The sequence below is a fragment of the Fringilla coelebs genome, assembly GCF_963513975.1.
Source record: "Fringilla coelebs genome assembly, chromosome: 2".
Classification (NCBI taxonomy): domain Eukaryota; kingdom Metazoa; phylum Chordata; class Aves; order Passeriformes; family Fringillidae; genus Fringilla; species Fringilla coelebs.
In genome coordinates this window covers 73,962,771-73,989,478 of record NC_140029.1, presented here as the reverse complement: position 1 = coordinate 73,989,478, position 26,708 = coordinate 73,962,771, and the positions used below count along the sequence as shown (strand labels likewise).

General features: G+C 44.2%; 1 protein-coding gene across 1 annotated transcript in view; it reads right to left on the bottom strand.

The window, feature by feature from the left end:
• Positions 1–8,279: 8,279 nt before the first annotated feature.
• ARHGAP20 (Rho GTPase activating protein 20) overlaps positions 8,280–26,708 on the bottom strand; it is a gene marked incomplete at both ends in the record, with an annotated part of 56,266 nt that continues 37,837 nt past the window's right edge. The window contains 9 exons of the mRNA XM_084226920.1: positions 8,280–9,367; positions 10,961–11,072; positions 11,519–11,708; positions 11,943–12,052; positions 13,050–13,211; positions 16,134–16,312; positions 20,543–20,725; positions 22,654–22,720; positions 26,188–26,265. Coding sequence (XP_084083046.1) covers positions 8,280–9,367; positions 10,961–11,072; positions 11,519–11,708; positions 11,943–12,052; positions 13,050–13,211; positions 16,134–16,312; positions 20,543–20,725; positions 22,654–22,720; positions 26,188–26,265 — 2,169 coding nt within the window. The remainder of the gene's footprint in view (positions 9,368–10,960; positions 11,073–11,518; positions 11,709–11,942; positions 12,053–13,049; positions 13,212–16,133; positions 16,313–20,542; positions 20,726–22,653; positions 22,721–26,187; positions 26,266–26,708) is intronic.

Below are 26,708 nucleotides of genomic sequence, written 5' to 3'. Positions count from 1 at the left end.
AGAGAGCCTGCCATTGAAGAACAAAGCAAAAAAAAGTGGTTGAGCACCTCAGCCTTGTCCTTGTCCACTGCTACCAGTTTACCAGTCTGGGGTAGAGTAGATAGTTCCCTCTCATGTCCTGCATGGACTGTACACCTTAAGTGCAGTCAGGAAACAGGTCTGGCCATGCAAGCCCAATAAACCTTTTCCTGGTTTTTGTTCAGAAAGCAATTTAGGAGATGTTTCTGAATCGCTTGTCTTGGAAACAAGCAGCAAAACATCTCCTGGGATGCTTCAAGGACAGAGAAACAGATGAATGTTTGTTCTGGACCTCAATCCAGATTCCAGGTGTTCCTGGCCACCTCTGTCCCTATCCTGCTCTGGAGGACTGTCCTTTCCCTGCCCCTCCTCAGAAGGAATTTCACAGTCAACTGGTGACACAGATCTGAGGAGCAGAGAGGTGTTGTACCCTGCTTTTGGAAGTTTGGCAGCCAATCCCACCTTCTCCCAATCATTGCAATAAACCCAAATAAAATAAATTTGTTATAAAATAAATAGGTTTCAGGGTCGGCTTCTGCATCAGCCACAGAAGAAAATCAGATTGCAGAGCACTCATCTTTTTGTGAGATAGGGGTCTAAGTGTTCCTAACAGAAAGGGAAGTGTGGGGGCTGTATTAAGGCCATAAATACCTTGGAACAACCCAATTTACAGTGGGACCTGCTCTGCACCCACGTGATGTGGGTCTCCTCACCCTGAGGCAGGGCTGAAATTTTGTTCACTGAGACCTGTTTTCAGAATTATGGCTTTTATGGCCTTTTTGAATGTGAGGAAAGTGAAGAATTTGCACAGTAAAAATTCTTGGCCAAGTCTGAGCCTTCAGTTTCTGCCTAGTAAACCAATTACCATGTTGTTGAATTTACATACTTCAGACAAGTCGACAGTAAATTCATATTCCAAGGTAAAAAAAACGGAAAAAATTCAGACTTTGGCTTTGCCAAACATTTTAGTGGACAAATCCTTCTCTTCTTTTTTTTTATTTTATTTTATTATTATATCTAGACAGGATGCATAAGTATTGAATACTTTTTATTATCTCTTACATCATAAAAGAATATTTTGGAAGTCTCTCCTTTATCAAATATTAGATAGACCTCTGTAATATAAATTGAAATTTTAAATGGAAACTTCATAGGAATTATTTTTTTTCAATAAAACAGGAACATCTGGTATGGTTTCTAATTTATTTAGAAAATAGGCATGCCTCCAGCCCAGTAAGGAATTTAAGTGCATAAGCAATTTTATTGGATTTCTCTGGGACTATTTACACATAGAAGTTAAGCCCAAGCCCAGGAACTCTTCTGAAGGTGACCTTCCAGACTCCTCATCTGTCTCTGGATGAAAAGCATGACATCATTCAGATGCTGCACATTTCTGCAAGTATTTGGACATTCAGTAGAGGGATAGCGGTGCCATGGAAGTATTCAGTGGGGCCTGAGCAATGAAGAACAGCACTTGGGCCTTTCAGTGACAGCCATCTGGGGAGACCAAGTCCTTCTTGGAAGGATGATTTTGGGTCATCAACTTCCTTGTCTGCCTGGTCACCTCAGGTTCCTCAAGTCATGACACCCGTGGTGTCCCGTGTCCCTTTCCCGAGCAGTTGTGCCAATAAAACAATTAATCTCAGCCCAGTCTCCTTCCTACCACCCCCACCCAGCCAGGCCCCAGCTCTGCTAAGGGAACTTCCAGTGCTGCTCTCAGTGGTGTTTCAGGCAGAAACCATTTCTTCAGGGAAAACATTCAAGTGATGGCATTCACAGAGCTGCTGTTGCCTTGTCATGGTCAGGCTGCCCAGGAGCTGCTCCCTGCAGCCAATGGTGACTGACCCCGTGGTGGCTTTGACTGGATTTGGGGAGTTCATCCCTCTCCTGCATTAGGTCCTTTTGAAGCAATTCACACTGCATCTGTGCACGTTGTCCATGGAGCACTTGACATTTTAAAGCCCCCTTCTCGTTCAGAGCTGCCCTCCCTGCTGTGGGGCAGCACTGGCACACACGTGAGCAGCACACGTGGCAGGTGCTGCTCCTTCCAGCTCATCAGCATTGTCCACCAGGCAAATATGCACACACACAGGGTCTGGCATTGGCTGCTCAGTGTGCCCCAGAGCTGGCCCCAGTTCCCCCAGGTGCTGGCACTGGCACCCTCCAATCTGAGGTTTGTGGTCTCATTCCAGCTGCTGGCACTTGGCTCAGTTGCAGCTGCCCATTTGTCCAGCTTGAATGCTGGTGCTGGTGTCTCACATGGACTCAGAGTAGAGGGTGTGCTCACATAGAAAGGCAACTGAGAGAATGAAACAGTGATCATTATTATTATTAGGCATATATAATGAGTTACATCATTAATTATCTCTGAATATTTAGTAAGAGGAGGGCAGGCTGTGGTGATGAGGTACAGGGCTTGGTCAGAGGGTTGAGTTCCGACCAGCCAGCTGTCACCCACACCAGCCCCTTTAATCCCTCTGTCCCTCTATTCTTTCGTGCTGGTTCCTCCCCTGTCCATCTTAGTCTCTCCCTGTCCCTGCCTTTGATCCTTACCCTAAACATCCCATAATGAGCCTGGCCCACCTGGAACATGTCCTGAGAGGTTGTCCATCCAACGTCCCCAAACACATCTCCCCACAGCCCCCCATGAGCCTCATGTTCCTGCAGGGTCCCACTGTGCCTTGGTGGGGTTCACCCAGACCCCGAGCTGACCCCTCTCCTCTGCCAGTCCAAGAGAACGGGATTGGGGCTCCCTTGGTGCAGGTGGAGTGGCTGGGACCTTACAGCCAGCATTGCCCTTTGGTTCCTGGGGGGATCCCTGTGAGTCCAGTGGGTGACTCTCCACTCTCTTTAAAGACAGGTCACTCTGTCTTTATCAGCCCTCACCGCGAGGGCATTGTCCAAACTCTCAGCTGGGGTGGTGTAGCCTCAGCTGTGCACACTGGCAGCACATTCCTGTCCCTTCCCTCCCTGCTGGCAGACCACCCCTCACCCATCCCAGCCTTGGGGGCAGCAGGGAACCCTGTGGAAACACTAAAAAGCCAAGAGGAGGAGAAAGAGGAGGAGGAGCAGGAGAGCCTTGCCTTCGATGGTTATATCCGAATTATTGCCAAGCCTGAGAGCAGATTCGTAGCACATTGACAGAAATAGTTTGTGACATGAGAATCAAGTGCAGAGAAATAATTTCTGCACTGGAAACACCTCTCCCATGCAGGGTCACAGAATGGCTAAATTCTGAAATATTTAACTTAATGAAACTGGCAGCAGCTACCGAGTACTTGTCCTCGAGGAACTGCTGACATTTGCAGTGAAGCCACACTGAAACCGACAAAACAGGGCCTGGAGCAAACCTACTATCAAGGAAAAATGACAGTACAGACTGCATAGTACATATTTATAAAACACAAATGATGTCCAAAGCCTTTAGGCCTTGTGTGGCAACCATGCTTTAACAGAAATATTCAACACCTTTAACCAAAGAATCTTCCCCTTTGGACACCAGGGGCTCAATCAGTTTAGCTTGACAGTGGCCTCAGTGCAGGGGTGTTGGTAACTAATCCTGGGAGCAAGTGAAATGATGCAAGCATGTCTGTGAAAGGCAGAGCTGGCTCCCTCCCCTGATGCTGATGTGAGGCTCTGCTCAGCCGGCAGACATCATGCTCCAGTGCCTCTCACACTTGGCAGGAGCCAGGGACTCTTCCAGGCAGAAGTGGCCTTGCACAAATGCCAGAGATGAGGCTGGGTGCAGCCCCAGCCCCTTGCTCAGCCTCTTCCCACACCAGACCCTGGAGAGGGAAAAGCCCCCAGCCTGTCTGGTGCCTGGGGTCTCCCTCCAGATGTGAGTGCTGGAGGATGGCCCCTGGTGTCTGGACTGAGGCATGTTCAGTATTCCAAACACAGCTTATGGAGAGATGCTAAATACTGAGGGAAAATATATCATAGTCTCTGCTCCTAATATATGTTTGTTGTGATAACCTGAAGATTGCATGTCAGACTACAGCTTTTGCTGGTTTCTTAGACCTTCTCTGGGTTATTTAAGACATCACCATTGATACTCCTGGGCACATGGTGTGACTCTTGGGGATGGTGCTGTGCAGGGCCAAGAGTTGGACTCAGTTCTTGTGGGTCCCTTCCAATTCAGCATATTCGGTGATACTTGATTTTGTAATAATTGTTCCAAAACATTATGTTTAATTGTCTGAGGCAGCTGTTTTTAACTAAATTTCTCCAGCTGTGATGACCACTGCCATCTCTCATTTGGACATGAGCTACATGTCTTTGACACAAGCCTTCAACGCTGTCACCTGAAGCATTCACCTGGAGCAGAGAGTCTGCTCATGGCTTGGGCAGGTGAACTCTGATGAGTGAAAACGCTTTGCTGGCTGGATGTGTGGGGCCAGAGAGTGGAGGGGAATAGAGGTAAATCCAACAGGTGGCCAGTCACAAGTGATGCTCCCAGGGATCAGTTTTGCAGTCAGCTCTGTTTAGTATCGTTATCAATGAGCTAGGTGAAGGAATTGAGACTCCCCTCAGTCAGTTTGCAGAGGACACCAAGTTGGGTGGGAGTGTTGATTTGCTGGATGGCAGGAAGGCCCTGCAGAGTGATCTGGACATGCTGGATGTCAAGACCAATTGCATGATGTTCACCAAGGCCAAGTGCCAGGTCCTGCACTGGGGTCACAACAGCCCCGGGCAGTGCTGCAGGCTGGGGACAATGGCTGTGAAGCTGCCTGGTGGAAAAGGACCTGGGGGTGCTGGCAAAGAGCAGCTGAACATGATCCAGGGTGTGCCAGGTGTCCCAGAAGGGCAGTGGCATCCTGGCCTGGATCAGGCAGGGTGTGGCAAGGGCAGAAGGAAGGGGGGACTCAGTGCTTGGGGCCACCTCTAGCCCACCACCTTCTCACAGAATATTCTGGATGTACATGGCAGGGTGTGTGTGTGTGTGTGTGTGAAATGCTGTCAGAAGCTTCCCTGTATCCAACAGAGCCAATGAGCCAATGCCAGCCCACGGCAAGATGGTCATGGAAGCCCAGCAGCTGCGACAACAGAGTTAAAGAAAGGCCAAAAAATGCACAATGGCAGTTGGAGAGAGGAGCGAGAATATGTGAAAGGCAGGGCTCTGGAGAACCCAGCTCGGTGCAGAGGAGGGGCAGGAGGTGCCCCAGGTACCAGAGCTGTGATTCCCCTGCAGCCCTTGGAGCAGACCATGGGGAGGCAGCTGTGTCCCTGCAGCCCACGGAGATCCATGGGGATGCACAGATCCCCCCGCAGCCCATGGAGGAGACCCACAGTGGAGCCAGAGGATGCTTACTGCAGTGCTCAGAGCTGCATCTGGCACTCTAAAAAGGTTCAGTATGATCTATTTTGGGTCTTAGCAGCATTTAATTCCTTCACTGTGTGCTCACAGCACAGAGGTGCTGCAGACAGTGATTTTCCCCATTAGTGCTCTTTTTGTGATTGCCACAGAACATGCCTCATGCAGAGGCAGGGTGTGTGTCTTGTAAGACAGGAGTGCATTTCAAATTGTGCTGGGTCTACATCCAGTTTGTCTGCCATACATTTACAGCTGAAATCACTCCAGCATTAGCTACAGCTCAAAAGGAGACACATAACTCACTTTACATAGAAGCACACTTTGATATACTCTTTTTTCAGACAGCAGGGATAAATGACGTGTAGGAAGATACCATTTGCAGGACAGAAAATTTATGTTGCAGAGACTAGAGATTTTCTAAAGCTTTATTATTGATGCAATGAATCAGTATTTGCTTCTCGATGTAATCTTGGCACACGCAATATGCTTTTTAGTCTTTTGAAAAGAAATGGAAATGCAGAGTAGCTGTTTTATTTCAAAACAGCATCACATCAATCAGTCTTTGTTTGTTTTGAAGGAGGTGTATTTGTAGGGCTGTTAGATGACAGGACTCAAAATGCATACAAAGTATTTTACCTTTGGAAGGTGACTGGTACAGAGCAGATTCTGCATACTACTGTTTTCATTAAAATAGCTGAATATGAAAAGAAGAACCTGCTAATAATAAAGAATAAATCTTGCTCTCATTCACTGGTTTACTCCACTCCTTTCCTTGCTCCCAATCCTAATAGGTATTATCCCATGAGATCTCTCTTCACCTCCATATTGTTGACTGAATCCCATTAGCTGAAAACATCCTCCTACTACTAGATGAAGAGAAAAAGAGTAGGAATTCTTGCTTGAGAATCACTAGAATTTGCAAAAATCAAGAGGATGATGGCATGCAGTAGGAATGACGCCACCCAAAGTGGAAGAAAAATGCTTCAGTCCTTTCTCACACAAGATTTGCAGTGCTATCATTGGGAATTCTGCTTCAGCAATAGCTTGTAGAACTGACATTAAAAAATTCCACAGAATATAAACGGAATTTATGACATAACAAATAATATTTAATATATAGCATTGAATGCATACACATCAATACCAGTGCCGTAACAACAAAACAGAACTTGTAAAATTAGCAGCAGTTTTTTGCAAGTACAAAAATACACATTTTTTTTCAGAACATATATAATAGCAAAATTTAACAGGATATATTATACAAACTCAAAGCATTTAGATAATGCATTATTCCAATATATTATATGATGTAGGACACAGACAGTGAGACCAAGTGCACCCTCGGCAGGTTGGCAGGTGACAGGATGCTGAGAGGTGCAGTTGACACAACAGAAGGACGGGATATCACCCAGAGGGACCTGGACAAACTTGAGAAGTGGGCCCATGAGAACCTCAGGAGGTTCAACAAGTCTAAGTGCAAGGTGCTGCACCTTGCCCTGGGTCAGGCCAAGCCCAGATACAGGTACAGACTGGGAGAAGAACTCACTGAGAGCAGCCCTGCCAAGAAGGATTTGCAGGTGCTGGTGGGTGAAAGGCTGGCCACGAGCAGTCAGTGTGCACTCACAGCCCAGAAAGCCAGTGGTGTCCTGGGCTGCATCCAGTGGTGGGCAGCAGGGCCAGGAGGGGATTCTGCCCCTCTGCTCTGCTCAGACCCCACCTGCAGGGCTGCATCAGCTCTGGGGTCCCAGCACAGGGAGGGCAGAGACCTGTTGGAGTGAGTACAGAGGAGGGCCACAAAGAACATTAGAGGAATGGAAAATCTCCTCTGTGAGGAAATGTTGAGAGAGTTGGGATTGTTAAGCCTGGAGAAGAGGAGGGTGCAGGAAGACCTCACTTAGGCCTTCCACTACCTTACGGGGGCTAAAAAAAAGAAGGGAGGTGGCTTTTTATGTGGGCAGATAGCAGCAGGACAAGGGGCAAGGTTTTAAACTAAAAGAGAGCAGGATTAGATTAGGAAGAAATTCTACTCAGAGAGTGGTGAAGCACTAGAACAGGTTGCCCCAAGAAGTTATGGATACCCCATCCCTGGAAGTATTCAAAGCTGGGTTGGATGAGGCTCTGCACCTGGTCTAGTGGGAGGTATCCCTGTCTCTATGGTAGGAGGTTGGAACTGGATATCTTTAAGGTCCTTTCCAACCCAATCCATTCTGTGGTTTTACGTTTTAGATGTTGCATAATAAAATTACATGTGTTCTGCTTGCAATAATACATAATGCCATTTACAGCAATGTTAAGAAACTATTCACAACTTAAACATGAACAGAACAGCCAACAAAGCACAATAAATGAAACATACAGTTGCAAGGTGTTAGTTACAAGATTCAGCATTTCCCTTTACATATTTTTGGGCTTACTTTTTTCTTTCTTTTGCAGCGTGAAAGAAATAACTACACCTATTGAACATACTGTATAAACATACAGAAAACAACACACTTACTCCTTGGAGGACAATGAAGGTCATATTTATCAGTTTCAGAACAGTAGTATAATACCACAGAGTTATGGAAGCTATGCTGACTTTGCACGCTACATCAAAAGCACAAAGGACTGGGACTCACATCTGCAAGGCTCAACACTCGAGGGCTCAAGGACAGAGGCCCAGCAGGCAGCCCGCTGCCCTCGCAGGGTCAGGGAACAGGACACTGGCCTTAGTTACCTCCTGGGTCCCTTCCAGATTTTCAGGAGATTTCTGTTTGCTTGTTTTTCAGCAATTTTTATTATTCCTGCAACGTTCCTGCAAAGGTTCATATTGGAACATTACTCAGTTTCCTAAAAAAAGAAAACCTGTGAGTCCGGGGACTGCTCAATTAAATTTGAACAATCTGGATGTTAAACTTAAAATGAACACACATCAACACCAAAGGCATTTTTCTTTATGGTGTTTATTTTAAGCATTAAGGTTCCTCTGCAAAAAGCTTTGGTCAGTCTCTTCAAACTTTGGATTGCTGTAATGCTTTTCTAAACCTCCCCTTTGAACATGAAGTCCGTCTCTCCCAGTGCCTTTCAGAGGCAATGGCTGAAGGTCAGGCTTAATCAAACAACCATCAGCTCCATCAGTAGGTTTCAGGGGTGCTGACCTGCCGCTGGGCCCCACCGAGCCCCTCCCAGCCCCAGTGTCAGTAGGTTGTGGAGATGGTGGCACTGTGGTGGCTGGAAGAAAACAGTCATCAGCCACAGCAGCAGCAGCGTCCTCGTGTTTCTTTAGCAACTGGAAAGCGCTATCAAAAGGGGAGGAGGTTTCACTGAAGGTAAACAGAGCCTGGTCTGAAAACTGGGAGAAAGCACTGTCCAGGGAGCAAATTGACGACACAGACGGAGATGTCCCAGAAGAAGACTGGCTAAAAGAGCTAAATCCTGAGCAAGTATTTAATCCCTCTGGCGTTGGAGGCAGGAGACAATGAGACAGGTCTTTCCTTTCAACGTTTTTGTTTGTGTTGTCACTTCTACCGACGTCAATCCCTACCAGCAAGCTCTGATTGCCAAGCTTTTGCCTTTCCACCTGCAGCGACCGGCGCTGGCACAGACACTCTTCCTCGTGGTGAGGCAGGACCGCGTCACAGCTGGCTTTGCGCGCGGCCTTCCCGCGGCCGGCGTCGGCGCGGCCGGAACCGCAGCTCTGCAGGCCGACCGCGGGCTCCGAGGAGCGCCGCTGCCTCCTCACAGTCTTGGGAGCACCCGAGGTAGCTGCTGAGGGGAAACCGCTGGAGTAGGGAGACTTGTTTGAGTTTTCTTGCAAGGAAAAGTTCGGGTGCGCGTCGTCAGAAATTTCCAACTGCTTCAGTTTGGTTTGGCTTTGGATTTCGTCCACCTCCGTCTGCTCCGAATCGCCGTCGCTCAGAGTGAAGACAGACTCCCTGCTTCTGTAATCCTGATCACGGGTTTTAATCCAGTCACTGGAGGAAGAGTCAGCTTCATCATTCGCCTCATTTTCCAGGCTGTCATAGGAAGAATCGTTCTGATGGAGAGAAGCAACATCTGCAAGGACAAACCGAGTGTTAACACATCAGTGACGGAACCGCCCTCTTGACAAGCAGCTTCTTTTTACTGTTTTTTTTTTTTTCTGGCAAGTATCCTTTACTTTCAGGAGCATTTGCCCTTTAAAGATTCTTCAAGCAAAAGTACTAAGAATTTAATAAAAAAATTACTGTCTTAATATTGAACTGGAGAAGCTAAAGTGAGTACTAAGCTACTGTTCAGTCAAGAAATACAGGATAATGGCACAAATAAGGGTTAGGGAATTTTTGTTGTGATTTTGCTTTGCTTTGGTTTTTTTTAAGTGGATAGTAGCTAATCCAGATGTAAACAATAATTTACATACATATATACATACATACATATATGGTAATTGGTAATTTATTTATTTTTTATTTTCATTATTGGATATTGAAAGCAACATTTCATCCTTCTATCCTTATTTTAGACAAATGAAGAGAACAGGGTATACTTCTTACCTCCACTTCTTCCAGAAAATACAATATTTTTAAGAGCAACACTGTGAAGTTTTAGGCTCAGCTTAAACAGCCACCTCATTAGCACTGAGCAGTGCACACCTGGACCCTATCCTGCACCTGCAATAATTGGAATTACATTAAATTTCTTTTGCTCTGGGTTAGGCTAAGCTGTCTTATCTCACATTTGCAGCAGACACAGTTCATGCACGGGCAGTCACCATGCCTCAGTGCCTGCCTGAAAGCTCATTCAGTTGCTGTGACCTGTCATGGGTCTGAGCTCTCACTGCCAGCACATCCCAGCACAGCAGATCCCATGTGCTTTACACTCCTGGGGAGGAGGCAGGCCAAATTTCACCCAAGCTCTCTGGAGGCAGAGCATTAGGAGTTTGAAACAGGCACACTGAGTCAGTCAGACATGCTGACACAAGTGTCATTACCACTTTCAGTACAGGCTGCCTGTGACAAAATTTATTTTACAAAAATGCTGCTTTAGAAATACTTTAGGAGAGACACAAAACTCCAGTCAAAATCAGAGGGTTGGAGAGAAAAAAAGCATTAATGATAATCTGGAAAACTCTGTCAACTAGTCTGTCAAACACTTTCAGACACCAGTTCCATGATTTTTCTGTGCTAGCACAAAATCTGGATGTCCCATTGAAACTCTGGAGATCTCTCTCTTTTGATAGTGAACAGACACTTTCAACCCTAACGTAACAGTGTGACAGCTGTAATATGACCATTCTTGATCACTGACCTCCTGATATTTTGGGAAGACACAGGCTGATGCAAAAATTCTAGATTTGAGAGGAAACCTTCACTAAATTTTTTCTTTTTTTTATTTTCTTTGTTTCCCCTCCCTCCTTTTTTAACCGTAGTGGTTCAGATGACTGGTATAGGAGCAAGAGCCTTTGTGAAAGCGTTTTGTGATATGATCCAGGTCTATGGTAAGTTAAATCAGTGATTATGACCATTTCTTTGGGGAATTGAATGGAAAGGGAACAGCAGTATCTGGGAACACCCCATGAAGAAGGAACAGCATTCTTCCATAGAATATACCAATCTTTTGACTAGCTGAGTTTATCTGTCTTAATGGGATCAAAACATCAATCTGCATTACCTGAGCTGTTCTCCCTCTTGCATGTCATCAGTATTTCTCCAAAGAGGGAGGTAATTTCATCTCCAAAAATCCTGCAGCAATTCTCAATGAGGAACTGTACCAGACTAGAAATCTGCAACATAGCAATAGGAGAGAGAGATATCAGATCTTCTATTACTCAACTCGGGACAAGCTCACCATACATGAGGAACAGGAACAAACTGTCATCCATGAAGGCAGCCAGGAACTACTCTCTTGGGTCTCCTGCACCCAATAAACTGTCCTGGTACACTTCCTTGTAAACATCTTTTCCATTCTACTCTGTCCTGTTCAGAGGTCACCACAACCAGAGATCTTCTTGAAGAGAGAAGCATTTTGCTGACACACTGGCCATTGCTTTTATGACCTCTGTCCCCTTCTTCCAGGAAGGTTATGATAAGGTATTGATGAATGCTGCTGGAGCCCTGATAAGAGTCCTGATTTGAAGAGGTACTGAGTGTTCTTATGTTTGCAACCAACAGCCTGGTTGAATGGGATGAAGGTTGGTTAGGTTTTCTGCTACACCAAAGTGTTTCTCACCTTTTTAATAAATTCACTTTCTATATCAGGAGTGGAGGATACAGGAGGCCAGAGCAGGCTAGGTGCAATGCAGACAGCTAGGTTAAAGGCATTCATCTGGTTCTCTTCAGATCGCATTTCTATCCCATGCAGCACTCCAAAGATGTAACGCAAGAGAACAACATTAGCTCTGGGGAGATGCTCTAGTAACCTGAAAACATATAAGAACAGAATTCTTCACATTAGTGACCACTTTCCATAGATATACAGAAGTCAAAATAATGGAAATGCAGAAACAGGGTAATATGGTCCACTAATTAAACCAGGGAGGGTGTCAAAGAGATGTTCTTGTTAAAAAAAAATAAATTGCAGGTTGAATATTTGTGATTCTGCATTCTGGTGTATACATTTATATGAAAAGAATGTAGAGAATATAAATAACTACCTTTGGATGCTTTTTATCTTCTCTTCATTATTTCCTTGATCCAGCACAGAGACCCACTTATCACAGAGCTGGGATGATAAAATACTGCCTGGAATGTTGCGAAGAAAATCCTTATCAAGAGAAAAGAAGAACAAAACACGTGAGCAGCTGTTCTGGGGCATGGGAGGGAGTAGGAATAAGATACACAGATTCAAGAGGATGTATCAATAGGAGAGCAATCCTGGCAAGTATATAGTTACACACAATCACCAAAACCAGAAGAAAATCATCTGAGATAGAGGTACTTTAGATTATGCTTAAAGTGATTATTTCCCAGCCTTTCTCTACCTTTTCCTGTCAAAATAGAGGTATTTGAATGCTTCATCTGATATTGCTGAACTAAAAAATCTGCCGTGAGACCAGTTATTTTGATGTTGCATAATGTCTGTTTTTACTTATCACTTCACTTCATCTGTAGTCCCTGTTTCTTCTCCTCAGCTGACAAGTTCAAATACCTCCAGACAATAAGCACTCCAAGGCATCACTACCTTCCTTCCCCTAATCAATGGAGTACTTAAACTAATCATTGATAGTGCTGCTATTCCTCTTTCCTAACATTTCAAACCATGAACATGGAAATTTTTGCAGTTTAGGAAGACGGAAAAATCTTAGCTTCCCAAAATAGCCAGGGGTAGGGGAAACTATGATTCTTTTTTTTGCACAAGGAACATTGGTTTTGACCAATTATACAAGAATGTATAATGCATGGAAAAAAGAATCCAAATATTTATGGCAACACTATAAACTCACTAGGATCTGCAGTGTAAAGTAGTACTGATGTGGAAGGAGACTGGTCTGGAAACATGCCTTTTAGTATTTCATATGCAGAGAGTAATAAGACCAGGCTGTAGCACAACCTCAGGAAAGCTGTCAGCAAAACAAGCTGGCTACTCCTCTTCCTTATCCTAATTCAGTGGTAGCCTCCTGTGGAGATCCTCACAAGGTTAATGTGCCACCCATTCTTGTTAATTCATTCCTCTTTGGGCCTGGAGAAAAGCCCTCCCTGGCTGAGCACGGGATCTGTGCTGTTCTCACCCAAAAAGAGAGACAGGAGCATTCTTCACATACCTTAAACAAAGATGCCGTCACAAATATGGATTCACGGGCCAGGTCCACTTCAGTGCCTGAATCAAGCTTCTCCTTTAGCTCTTTGAACGTTTTTGCACTTCCAGAGCGCCTGAAAATACCCTTGGTGGAAGGCCCCTCTTGGTAAAGGAGGGAAAGCATGTCCTAAAAAAATTAAAAAGGCAAAGAGGATTTCCCATAAATATGTTTTATTGTCCAGCACCACAAAAATGTAGTTTTGCCATTTTTGCCACAGCTGAAAACCTTTTAGTCCTAAAAAATATCGGAAATCAAACACAAGTCAAGGCTCGCCCTCCAAACCATGCCAAACTGCACAGCAAAGCTGTGATTTGGGGCTCTCATTTTGGAAAACATCCCCTCAGAAATACTGTGCTGCCACTGCTGAGCACTAATTTCCTTCATGACCTTTCAGGACCTGTGCAAGTTTCAGCCAAATCATTTAAACACATAAATGCTGTGGTATGGGAAAAGGAGAGTGGTCTATCTAATTCAAAGCTTGCATTTGACAGTGGCCTCAGCCAGACACTGCTTTGCAGAAAGGTATGAGACCCTCACTGCTCATCATTGTAGTTAATATTATCACCAACCACAGACAGAATTCTCTTCCACTGTTGATATCTGAAAAAAAAGAGATTTTTATCTAAACTAGAAAGGGCTTTGTTTGTTAATATATATCTGTACTTCTCCAGCAGATCAGAGTCAGGTTTTTACCCCTTTGCTGCTTGTGAACAGTATCAGACTCTGCAAGCAGCTCAGGGCTGTCAGCAGAACCAACTGTGAGGCAAGGTGCTCCTGTTTGGGAGGTCACTCCAAGGGGGATAAAGCTCAGCTTGGGGCTCCCCTGAAGCCAGTGAGGCTGCATAGGATTAAACAAGTACACAGCTTATTACAGAGAAGGGAAAAGCAGATTCCTGCCTAGCTTTTAAAATAACAGGAGGGACTGATATTTTCTGTTAAATAATAAGAGGAAAACAAGGAGAAAAAGAAATGCAGAAGCTTCTCCTAAGATGACATGTTCAGGATATTTGCCAGATGCTTAGTTCTCTGCAGTCTCCTGAGGGCCATCTCCCAGACATGCAGGTGAACTCTTGCAGGACTGCTCCATGCAATATAGAATCTGTCATGGTTGTCTCTTTGAAAGGGAAACATGTGCAGACAGTCTCTGGTACTATCTGTACGCACACAGCTCCCTAGGACCAAGTTATCAAAAATGATGGCAAGAAAAGGGACACGGAGCGGGGGTCCTGGGACACTGGTCCATCATCATTAAACTGAATTAGTGAACAGCAATGGATAAGGAATGGAGTTTGGGGTCTTTCCTAGTCTGGGCTATAAGGCAGGTGTTCCTGCTACACAGCAGAGCAATTAAGTCTAATGGAAGTTATTACTTTTGATTTTATTCTTTCATGTTTCTTTCTCACTCTTGCAGAAGTCCAAGATCCAGAATTAATGGAAGTGCAGATGCTTTGGAGGAACACCTTCAGGGCAGCAGGACTCATGTCAGCATTTTCATCCTCTTTCCAGGAATTTAGAACTCTCCCATCAAAACAGGCTGAGTCCCACAGCACAGGGTGTTAGCACACGAACAAACCCTTTCAAAATACATTTTGAACAAAATATTCACAAGATAAAAATGGGAAGCCCCTATTAAACTAACAAACCCAGATGAAATTGTATGAATGAAGCTATGGTGCAAGACAATTCAGTATGGCAATGGCTAAAAGAGAGTCAGTCCTTCAGCTGTGAAAGCAAGCTGCAAGCTCTGAAGCAGTTATCCAGCATGCCTGCAGCATTCATTATTGCTATTTTTTTTCTTGCAAGTAAATCCCATTCATTTCCCCAGTATTCTATTCACCAGAGATGCTGCATGAATTCAGAAGTTCTATTTTGTGGTATAAACACAATGTTTAAAATTCAAAGCACGAAGTCTACCCAGCTGTGATTCTATGCTTAGTAACTTTGGGGATTTTTTTCAAATAAAAATTTACTATTATTTATGTGTTGGAGAAATTTCTGAAATACAGCATTGGCTTATCTCTTAAACAGAGAGAAGGAGAGATGAGGTGATCATAGCCACACAGAGTCTGGAGGGCTTATTTAACTAACCTAAATAATGAAAAGGCACACTTCTCCTTCTAAAGAAAACACTATTAAATACCCTGGTATGATTCACTCTTCAGGCAGTGATAAAGCAGCACATCAAGCACCAGCTCAGGAGACAGAACACCTCCTCTTGTAAACTGGTGTGACCCCACTGATTTCAGTGATGTTCTGGCAATTTCTTCCAGCCAGAAGTCAGGCTGTTAGGATGAAGGGCCCAATCCTGCAGGGCTCATTCCCGCTGTGTAAATACTTCATTTGCTGTACTGACAACAGGACCTTCTCATGACCAAAAATGCCACATACATGCCTTAATTATGCCTAGGAATGGGCTCTAGGACAACCTTTTTCATGCTCCTAGGCTGGTTTTGAGAACACCCACAGCACCAGAGCTCCCTCAAGACAGCATGAAAAGATTCTACTGTAGTGTCCACATTGCCACCTATTTTTTGCAGTGGTGCTGTCAGACCAAAAATGAGGACTCAGGATGCTTGCCTGCCCTGGAATGACTTTAAGAAAGGCTCTGGAATTGCCTAGTTATGGGCAGGTGGCATTTTTATGCATGTGTGGGCTGCCTATATGGGACAGTGGATGAGACATTTATGGATGTGGGGATTTTACAGAGATCTTGGAAGTGGTTTAAAAAGTATGTATGAATGTGGCATTTATTTACACTGTGTGAGCGAGGATTAGGGAACCAGCCTTCTAGCATGGGCTGTAAAGGAGAAATAGCCCAGAGCAGCAGACTGATCACATGCATTTCTCAAGCTGTTGTTAACTGGGCCTGACCACAGTATGTATAAAAACCCAAAGTTTTTGCTGGGAATCACAAATGAGGTTTCCCTAGGGAAACCTTCCTGGTTTCTTTGCTTGGGTAATTTCAATGTCCCATTTACAAACATATCCTCATTTACTACACACAGAAATTCCACCACTCTAAGACCCAACCCTGAGCCTGGGACTCACCAAGAGGGGTTTGGGCAGGTTGTCATCCTCACAGATGGTTGTTAGTAAGAGGCCAAAGAGCTTCCCAGGAACAGCAGATGTTGAGGAGAGGGGTGCATTGTCCAAGTGAGTGCCTGGGCCACGCCAAAAAGCCCAATTTATGATAGATCTTTTCCTTTTAAATGACTTTTGGCTTAAGTCTGGGGAAAGAGAAAGGTGTTTATTATGAGAAATGCATTTCAATTCTAGTTCCAGTATTTGGGTTTTGGTGGTTGCTATGGTTTCAAAGGAAAAAATGTCATGAACTCAACCAACTCCTTGCATCCAGCTAAGCCTAATCCACCACGTGCATACCTCTGTGTGTGTGTGTGTGTGTGTGTGTGTAGAATGTGTGGTCTCACTCATTCGCCCATGCCCTGAAGGGGATCACCAGGATCTGCCCCGCACTCCTGGAGGAATGTCAGCACTCTCCACCAAGTGCAGGACGGCAAACCTCAGCCTGCTGACTTCACACAGCTGCACTCTGCTAAACAACTCATTTTCCACCCACAGGGGGAAATCCACTGCCCTCACCTCAGCATGCTGTTCAGGGCCATCCGGGCTCTCCTGACAATGTGGGAGACTCTCCCCACAAATACCACCAGAGAATCAACTAACGGGATGGGGCATCTTCAGACCAGGAAAAACCACTGCCTTTGCTCTCTTCTCCACAATGCAGGAGCATCATCAGCGTCCTCACTCCAAGCACTTGCTGACTGTGGCCCAGGGATGGTGCCTGCCCTTTAATCACTGCCTTCCAGATGGCATTGCAGCATGCTGCCAGCACACTGATGGGCTCTGCTTGTCCCCATTGTAACATCTCATCAGATATCGACACAGGCATACTGACTGAAACTCTCATTTGGAGGGTGGAGAGAAGGAAATACTGGTATTGGGACACAAAAAGGGGGTTTTTATATGACCTTTCTCAGCATCAGCCACTGTGAAGTTTTCTTAACAGCATGGATTACTGCTAAAGGGAAAAGGAGTGCAAACTGTTTATGACAGAAGTGCTAACTGGGAAAAACTTATTATGATAAAATTTTCCTTTCTGAGATGCTTTCAAAGCAAATCAGCATTGATTTAGTTGCTTGCCTACCCCACACACATTTTAATTAGCTGGTTCTCCCAAACATTTTACTTTCTGCTGTTGTGGAGGCCAGAACCAAGTCTTGCAGCATTAAGGATTGTGGTACAATACCAGATTTTCCTCTCCAATACTTTATTCTCTCCTATACTTTATTAGAATTTGGTTTTTAGCTCAAAGAGTGATTTTCATTATAGGTCATTGCATTCCAGATCATGCTCCCTTTGGGAATGGGTGGAAGTCTTTTCATTAGATGCTTACAGGATGAAAAGTTACAGTTTAACTCAAAATGTGAACATATGAATGTGAAAGCCTGAAGAAAAATGCTTTTCATAAAAAATAATGAGGACATACATTTTAAGTAGTCCAAAGCTTCAAGAAATGTAAGTCTGGCAGTGTCTAAGGCTTTACTTGACACATCATGTTTTGGGAGACCATAACTGACCTGTAACTTTCAAAATGATATTTTTTTCCTGCAGATGAGCTAGATATTGACACCTGAATAAAGTTTGCTTTACAAACTAAGGTGTGCCAGAGTTCTAGTGACACAACAGCAAACACATACTGGTGTTTTTTTCTGTAAACCCTGTAGGTCTCAGTGGAAGCAAAAATTAAGATGATATTTTGAAGAACAAGGAATAGCAGAAGTTAAGAAATAAAAAGTCTTAAAATTAGGAACTCTTCTCAGTCTCTTACTGATTGTTTCCCCCTTAACAGCCATGTCTCATACTGAGAATGTGAAGAAGGGGTCATTGCAATGAACTGCAGCTCTCTCCTGGGACAGGAAGGAAATCCTAGCCAGTTCTTCAGCACACCAGGGCAGAAACCAACAACTGATGTGCGGCAATGAAATGCCCTGTCCCTTAAAAACTAACATTCCCTGAAAAACAGGAGAACTCATCCTTTTCATACCCTCTTTTTAAGGGTGTTCACAAGTCTTAAGGCGAAGAGGAGATGAGAAGGGGTGGGTGCTCAGTTTCTTTCCTTGAACCTGTGCAAAGTTATAATACCAGGAGAAGGCCAGACTCCTCTCAGCCAAGACAGATGCCAATTATTGCTCTGCAGAAGTACTTCCACACAAAGACCTCATGGCCTCGCTCTGGGGGATTATCCTAAGCCAGAATCAGAAAAATGTAATACCAGTTTGTTGGAAAATTTTGGTCAGAGCTCACAGCAGCCACCTCTTCTTGCTCATATTTTACATGAAGGAAATGTCAAGTCATAGTTAATGTCCTAGCCATGGAAATGGCATTTCCTCTCCTTGAAACTAATCAGAATCTTCTAAATAAATCTTCAGCTCTGTTTAACAATGTGCTCACCAGCATAATTTAATGGCTATGTTTAACTGGTAGGTGACCATTCCTGTTACATGCTGAAAGGCCACAGCAGAGGCAACAGAAACACCCCATTTCTTCCACGTAGAAAACTCTCCTGTACTGTTTTAACCATCCTGCCAGGAGAGTGGATGCAATTACACCACCACATTTGGTGTCCACACAGCCACTTCCATGACATGAGGGCCAGCTGTCAGTCACACCTGCCTGTCAGCACCTGCACTGCTGTCCCACCGTGGTGCACACTGGTGGAGCTGGCAGCTGCTCCTTGCTGCCTCCAGCAGGGACAGCATGTCCTGCACAGTGGTGTCCCACTGCAGGGAAGCGATGGCAGGGAGGACAGCACAGCATGTGGCAGTGGAGTGTGGCAGTACAGATACTGAATTTTCTCTGGATATTCACCCTGTATGTGGCAGTGTGCCCAGTGGGTACTCAACACAGATTTTGGCTTGCTGATTTGAAGTCAAAAGCCAGACCATAGCCTTGGCTTGCATGCAGGTAATTTTTGCCATTTTCCAAACCCAAAACAGTCAGGAAAAGCACAAGGATCTGTGCTGTATGTGAGCTAACCTGCTTTGCAAGCAGTTACACTTCTACATCACTTCAACAGGTCTTGTCTGATGAAAGAAGGACAGGTGAATGGACTAAAAGCCTCTTTCTCCCATGCACAGCCCCTGTGCATGACCTGCAGGCTGCCCCAGGCTTCTGCTGCCCTAAGCCAGGCTCACTCCATTCCTGCAGCTTGCACAGCACTGATGATAACACATCTGCATTAGAACTCTACAGGCCTGATTTGCATTTCTATTTTCTTTTGCCAGTCAACATCAGCTGCCAAAGCAGGGCCTGTAAACCTAATTACACCCCTTTGCTAGATTGCCTCATTCTTAAAATATGCCATGAAGTAATATATGATACAAATTACTGGGAGGGGGGTGGATGAATGCATGTGGAAAGGAAATTAATTTATATAAAATATAATCAATTTCCAGAATAATTTGTAATGGACTCTGGTATAGCTTCACTGTATTTAATTTCTAAAACCATTACAAATGGATTCTATTAATATTCATATATTGTGGAAGATTTTAAGTATTGGGGAGTGCCCAAGATAACAGTGTGGATGTTATTTTTTCTATGATATGGTTATTAATGGTGAAGTAGGGCAGAGTTCCTAATTGAGCTGAGAATGCTAGTGTATTAAGAACAACAAAAACACACCATGGGATGTATCCTTGCCCGAAGTCTAATTTCTCAATCCTGTCACTATCTCCTTTTTATGATGAGCAGAGCGCAATCATTGTGTCATTGACAACAGAGTGCAAAACAGAGAGCAGGTGCTCCTGTTTTTGCAGCACCAAGGCCAAAGGCAGAAGAAAATATTACCTCCTTTATTTTACTCAAAGAGCACTGAAATAAAGTTCTATTTGCTCACCTCATCTAGGTGCCCAAGTACCTGCCTTCACTTTGCCACTTGAGGGTCCCAGCGAGGCAGAGTGTAGTCCTAAGTACCTTATGAGATGAAGGATGCTGCCAAATGTTGCATGGGAATTCTGTGCCAAAGCCTTGACTCTTGAACTGTGAAACCACCCTGCCTGGTTACGGAGCACAGCAAGGGCTGCAGAGAGAAGCTCAGCTAACAAGACTCACAAAAATTGCAGGGGAGAGATTCTGTCTTTCTTTTGCTGACTCTTTAGAACAATCACTTGACAGGCAGCTTGTCAAAATGTAACTTCCAACGATGACACATATACAACAGCACACTCAGATCAGTGAGAGCTACAGTGCAAACCCCACACTCAGATCAGTGAGAGCTACAGTGCAACCCTCCCGCCCCTGAGCAGCTGGAAGATACACCTGCACGCTCCTCTGTGCTTCCCCTGCGCCCCCAGCCCGGCACATGTGCCTTCTGCAGCAGAGCCAGGTGGCCAGGCTGTGCGTGGGGACAGATCTGGGGTGAGGGGACAACGTACCGTTCAGCTGCTGGCACACGGCCACCTGGCTGGGCTTCAGCACAAACTGGCACTGCAGCTCCTGGGGCAGCTGCTCCGTCAGGAAAGGGCCCTGGAGCTGCCTGGGGCAGGCACAGTGCTTTGATCCGTGGGGCATAGCGTCCCGAATGTGGCTCATTGTAATTCCAAAGGGATACTCGTGGCCTGTTCAAAGAGAAATCGAAATAATCTCTGTTGGATTGACTGGAGACTTGCAAAACTCCATCTGCCCTGGAGGAAAAGCAGATTTTGCTTGCTGGCCCATAGCACTTTCTCAGTAATCTAAGAATTGTTGCTTTTCTCCATATTTGCACGGGCGTAAATCATATACTGGCAGGTAGGGAGTTACCGTGTTTGGTGTAGTTAAACAGATGTAAAAGTAAAATCAGGTCTATTAAAGCTGTATCACATAGAAGCCCCTCAGAAAAAAATAAAAGTGACTATTTCTGAATTCAGTGTTTACTCTTTCTACTGCTTTTATGGTGGCACTGAAAGTTTAGGTACTGCTTGCTCACATCGTTCAGGAGAGAAATGAGATTTTGGGATCGGACATGTAAAATTTCTGCTGAGCGTGCAAAACCAAAAATCCCAGTGTGGAAGTGATCTTCCCTCCCTTAGCATGTTAAGTCCAACAGCCATCAGCTCAGTCAAATGAGACACAATTATGGTTCCTGTCTGAGGCTGAAACAGGAAGGAAATGTTAATCACAGGGCTGATGCAAATGAGCTATGCTTGGCTTTAACCAGCATCTTTGGGGACTACACAGAGGCAATTCATTTCTGGAGGAGCTTCCACAAATGCCACCGGAAAGATGCTTTTCCAACTTGTCTAAAGACCTGGTGGATTAAATGTATGAAATGTGGATGCAGTGCTAAGATGTTTTAGTTAGCTTGCAGTTAGACTTGAACACTCAGAGAATGGAAGAGGTGTTATTTGAGATTATAGTATGAAGCTACGGCACAGTCAAACTCTGCTTCTGACGTGCACCTGCAATAAAAGTTTGCCTTATCTAATAAACCTTTGCATAAGTATCAAGAACAGCATCCCTTTCACATCAGATTCTTCTTTTCCAAGGACTGCAACTTGAATTTGCAGTGAGAGTCAGTCAATTAGAAAGGCCTTTCCCATTTCTGAATTCTCTGGTTCTATGTTTAAAGCCATGGATGTGATTTGATCTGAATAAGATACACAGTAATGGTCACAAACACAAAGTCTGGTATGTTTCAAAGGCAAAACAGTTTGCACTCTCTATAAGGTGCACAAGTTAGACATTTTATAAATATTAATGTTGTCTGACTCCAGTGAAGCATTTGTAGCTAAGGTTACTTTGAGAAGGAATGCTAAGATTTTCTGGGATTAGATTTCCAGGAGAAAAAACCAGAAAATCCACAAGTTTTTCTTGTTCTAATCATCTGCAAACTCATGCAGCACAAGTAATGCTGGGCTTCTACAGGGAAATGTTCTTACTAATGGAAAGGGATTTGTTCTCAGTGAATCATGGGCCAAAATCAAATCACTCCATCCAATAACTTCTGAGATTTGTGTTGACTCCTGGTCCTGAAATGTTTTGAAAAGCATTTTAGAAAGTTAATAAGCACTAATTTGCTCCTAATCAGAGGGGAGCTGTCAGGCAGAATGAGAAATACAGGATTGGAAAGGACTGAATCAGTTAACTTGAGTTGTGGAAGGAAAGATCATTTCTCAAAATTCTGCTGAGTTTTGCTGGGGAGGGGACAATGCTATGGAGGGGCAGGAAGAAATATGGGAAAGCTGGACAACCTCCAGAAGAGGAGGTGACTGGAGAGGCCAACTCTGCAGAAACTCTGGGGCTCATGCAGCAAAACTGGGGCAGAAATAAATGAACTTCTTCAACCTCTTAGTGACACAAGCAGACAACTGCTCTTCAAAATAAAGGATCACTGTTTCCCTAACTCCCCAGATAGGCAAACTCATGTGATAGGGAAGTTAAGAGAAAAAACAGGAAAAACAAAACAAAAGAGAAAACTGAACTTCAGTCTTCTCTCTATTTCTTGCTTCCTACAGCAGTAGGAACTGAGTGAATCTTGAAAAAAAACACAATGTCAACAACTTACCAATAAGAGGGTAAGGAGCATGTTCTCTTCCTGAAATCACCCATAGCTTGTAGTCTTTTTCAGAGCCCTTTAAAACCAAAATTAAGAATTAGTTTGTCAGCCATTAAGGACAGGTTCTCACATAAAGTTTCTCACAATATAAGGATAATCTGCACCTTGCCAGCAGGGTCAAAGTAATCCCCTTTACTTTTGCAGTGCCCAAGTCTGCCAACAGCAAAATTCCTGCAGTGTGTCTGTCATGTGCAATGTGGTTTATGTGACCTGGGTTCAGCTCTGAGCAATGAGAGGTTGTGGAGCCCATCATTTCTGAAGAAAAAGGGGGAGACTTGCCTCCAATTCTTTCCCTCAGACTAGAGTGCCTCTTGGCAGCAGGGGGATGGATGTCAGAGCCTACTTCACTGCTCTGCTCCACCCTCTCCACAGCTTTCCTACATCTCTGAGCAGGAGGAGCTCAGGCTGGTGGGCCAACAGCATCCTGTGACTGACACTGGGGCACAGGGCAGGAGCATCTGAGACCTGAGCCCAAGGCAAGGATGGCAGCCCCAGGCTCCTGGCACTCAATGATGCCCCAAAATCTTGTTGCAGGGCTGCTGGCAGCCTTTCTGTGCAGCCCTTTTGTGTGGAAGGGCTTGGGACTGCTGGATGGTGTTTTAAGACTAGTGAGCCCTCTTTTAAAGTGTACAGCAGAGAGGATAAATTTACATCAAAAGAGACAGTTTTCAAAAGACTGGGGAATGTGATCTTTTTGGGAAAAGCTGTGAAAACCTCTCATTTAAATCAAATCTAATTAAAGTGAACTCTAAATATTGCCTTTAGCATAAATGTACGAAAGAAAAGGTGGATAAATACACTGCATTAAAAGTTATCTGTTTTACCTTAAATCCCTTTTTGGTGACACTACTAAATCAGGACAGTTCAAAATCTAAAAGTTTTCTGGCTATAAAAAGTGATAAATACCTCATGACAGCATTTATTTAGATCCAAAGTTAATTCCTACCTCCTTTTAAACAGACTTGCCTACTACTCTGCATTTTCTGGACCTTCACCCAGTGTTCCTAAGGCTTTTGAGACTCTTCCTACTTGCTGCATGCACCTGATGTAATGCTGATACACCCAACAAAGCCTTTGCAGTTTGCTCTCTGACTGACAGAGCTTTCTGGCCCATATTAGCACTGCTGTTAAGTCAGCTAGCAGGGGGCAGAAGGAAAATAAATAGGCTTTGGAGACATCTCTGATGCCTTGGGGCAAGCAGCCAGGAGCAAATAAATACAGCTGAAGAGCACAAGAAAGGGTATTTGCTTTTCCTTTCACAGACATATATGAAAGGGTTCGTTGCTGTGAAGGGGAAGCAGGGCAGGGAAGGGAAGGGAAGGGCCAGTTAAGCGTGGTTCCAGGAGGCAGACTGCTCATCTCTGACTGCAAATGCTGTCTTTTATGGCTTTATGAGGCCATTTGTCAGGATAAATGTGACTGTCCCAGAAAAGTCAGCAAGTGTACTTCCAAAGCTGAGAAACCCAAGGCCCTTCCTTCTGCCTCACTTGATAATTTGGAACAGATGATCAATGCCATTCTGCACGAGCTAGCTGTCGTTTTACCAGAGAAACCACAGAGGAAAAAACCCTGATGTGTTAAACCAGGGTGAACTCAGCCAAAGTAATAGCCCCATTAATCACACATTATGTGAAATGCAGTTTTTATAAGTGCCATTGAAAAGTCATGGAGCTCCTTTCAAGTGGTTCTCTGTGGACAGAAATAAAAAACCTTGATACAGCACGTGAGGCAGAGCTTCCTTACAGCCAGAACAATCCTACCAGGGGGCTGGGTGTTTGATTGATATGCAGGCTACAGCTTAATTTATTTAGCTTGTTTGATTTTATTGCTAATCTTATGATACGCCTCTAATGAAGAAAAAGGCTTTCTGCTATAAAGAAGCAGTAAAAAAATGTAGTATATTAGCTGGGCAAATAATTCTGCAGGCAAGATTTCACATCTTTCATATGAATTCATTCTTCTTCTACTTGAACTAAAAACGTAAAGAGGATGAAAAGGTTGATTGTGATACATAGAAAGAACACAATGCTGAAACCCAACCGGCTCCTTGTCCTGCTAATCTCAAAGTATTCTCTTTAAATACTACCATTTTCCTGGTTTTTCTGTACACAAAGTGAGGAAGCACAAATGACACCCGTAAAATGGGTAAAAATGAAGCACATCACAACAAAGACTTGCAGCTGTAATAGCACTTAGTCTCCTGATTTTTGGTGCAGGGCAGGGGAGACAATCTGCAATTCAAATCCTAATTTTAATTCACCTTTATCCTTTTCACCTTGCAATCCCTCTATCGACTCCAGAGATTCCTTAATTAAATGGACTACTGGATCCTGAGCCAGGGCCCCAGCCCTGGTGTAAATGAGATGTCTGAGCCATAACAAGATGGGTAGACACAAATTGCTGGGCCTGGGAAATGCCAGGCTAGCAGAAAAGACTCCTGCATTAAAAGCCTGTGTAAATTAGGGATAATGGATGCTGGGGAAGGCAAATTCTGAGGTTACTCCAACTTTTGCTGTGAGTCTCCAGAAGCCCCAGGGAAGCATAACAGTGACATTTTGCTCATCATATTTGACTCTTCACAATCAGGGCTGTGGTAAGGAAAGACTTGTCAGACTCCATGCAATGAGATCAACATATGCATCAGGAGTAAAACATTTTTAAAAATCCTGTTACCCAAACAGCAAGCTGATAGAGCAGCTAGAAAGCTGTCACCAGGAGCTTCTATATGATCACTGGAACTGGTTGGAGCCATGCTGTGAAACAGTGAGAGGCCAGAATTCTTGTCCCTGGCACTGACCCTCTACCACACCTGAGGCACCACCTAGTCTGGTTTAGGGCAAAGGAAGCCAGCTGAGGCAGGACATGATCCAGCAGGGATCACTGCATCTATCTGGTACACTACCCTGCAGCATCATAAGTTCTGTAAAGCCTTTTTCCAGAACAGTTTCAGGACACTGTTTAAATTGGGCGCATTCAGATTCCACGCAGTCACTCCGTTACATCTGTGCATCACACGACTCCAAAGGCCCATGGATATTTGGAGTACCTGACTGGACACTTGAGAGCAGTGCAGTCTGGGGACACAGCTGATCCTGCATGTCTGCACACTTTGAAACCAGCTAACAGGCAGACCAGTAGGCTTCTTGCTCACACTGAAGCATGCAAAAGGAGTTCTATCAAACTCTCACTTCTTGTGTCAAGATATCTCCTATTAGGCAGCAGCAAAAGAGATTTAAAAGCAACTTGAAACATGACTGATCCCTTACAGGGATGAGAGGCTAACTCAAAACTTTTAAGGCACTTGATAATCTCTGGAGGCCTATATGTTAACAAGGCACTTCTGCATTTCAACAGCTCTGGACAACTATGTTAAAGGGTTTAATTAATGTTTATATCCTCAAACTTTGAAAAAGTGGAAGGGAAGATCTCATTGTTAAAAGTAACTACAAAGAAAAACTCATTAAAACTTGTGCAAGGACTTACATTAATTCCCAGCTGCTGCAAGGCCATCAGAATTACATCATTTGCTGTATCAACATTGGTTACATTTAGGGTTTTTGACTGTGAACAGAAAAAAAGAGAAGGGGAAAGTGGCATTAAAAGTTTAGATTTGCAAAGAGTATCTGAAGTGCAGTAGCTCTGCATAATTCATTGTTAGAAAAAATGAGAATATCCTGTTAAAATTTTACTTGATAAATAAATTATACTACATAGATAGAGGTCCAGCTGTCTGAGACCAAGGTTTGATTCCTCTGCTTTGTCACATACTTTCCATATTTGCTTCCTGCTTCCCCAACAGCTCAATCAGAAGAGAGTATTATAATTACTGGGACACGACTTCCACATTAAAATATGCAAGAAGTCAGAACCACTAACTGCACTTTTAGACAGTGCATAAGGGAAACATAATGGTTTGATTAATTTAAAAGCATGGAAGTTTCCTTTGAAAAATGAAACATTTCAGGTAGTTTTTTTTCAGTGAAATATCAATTGTTAATTTCTGT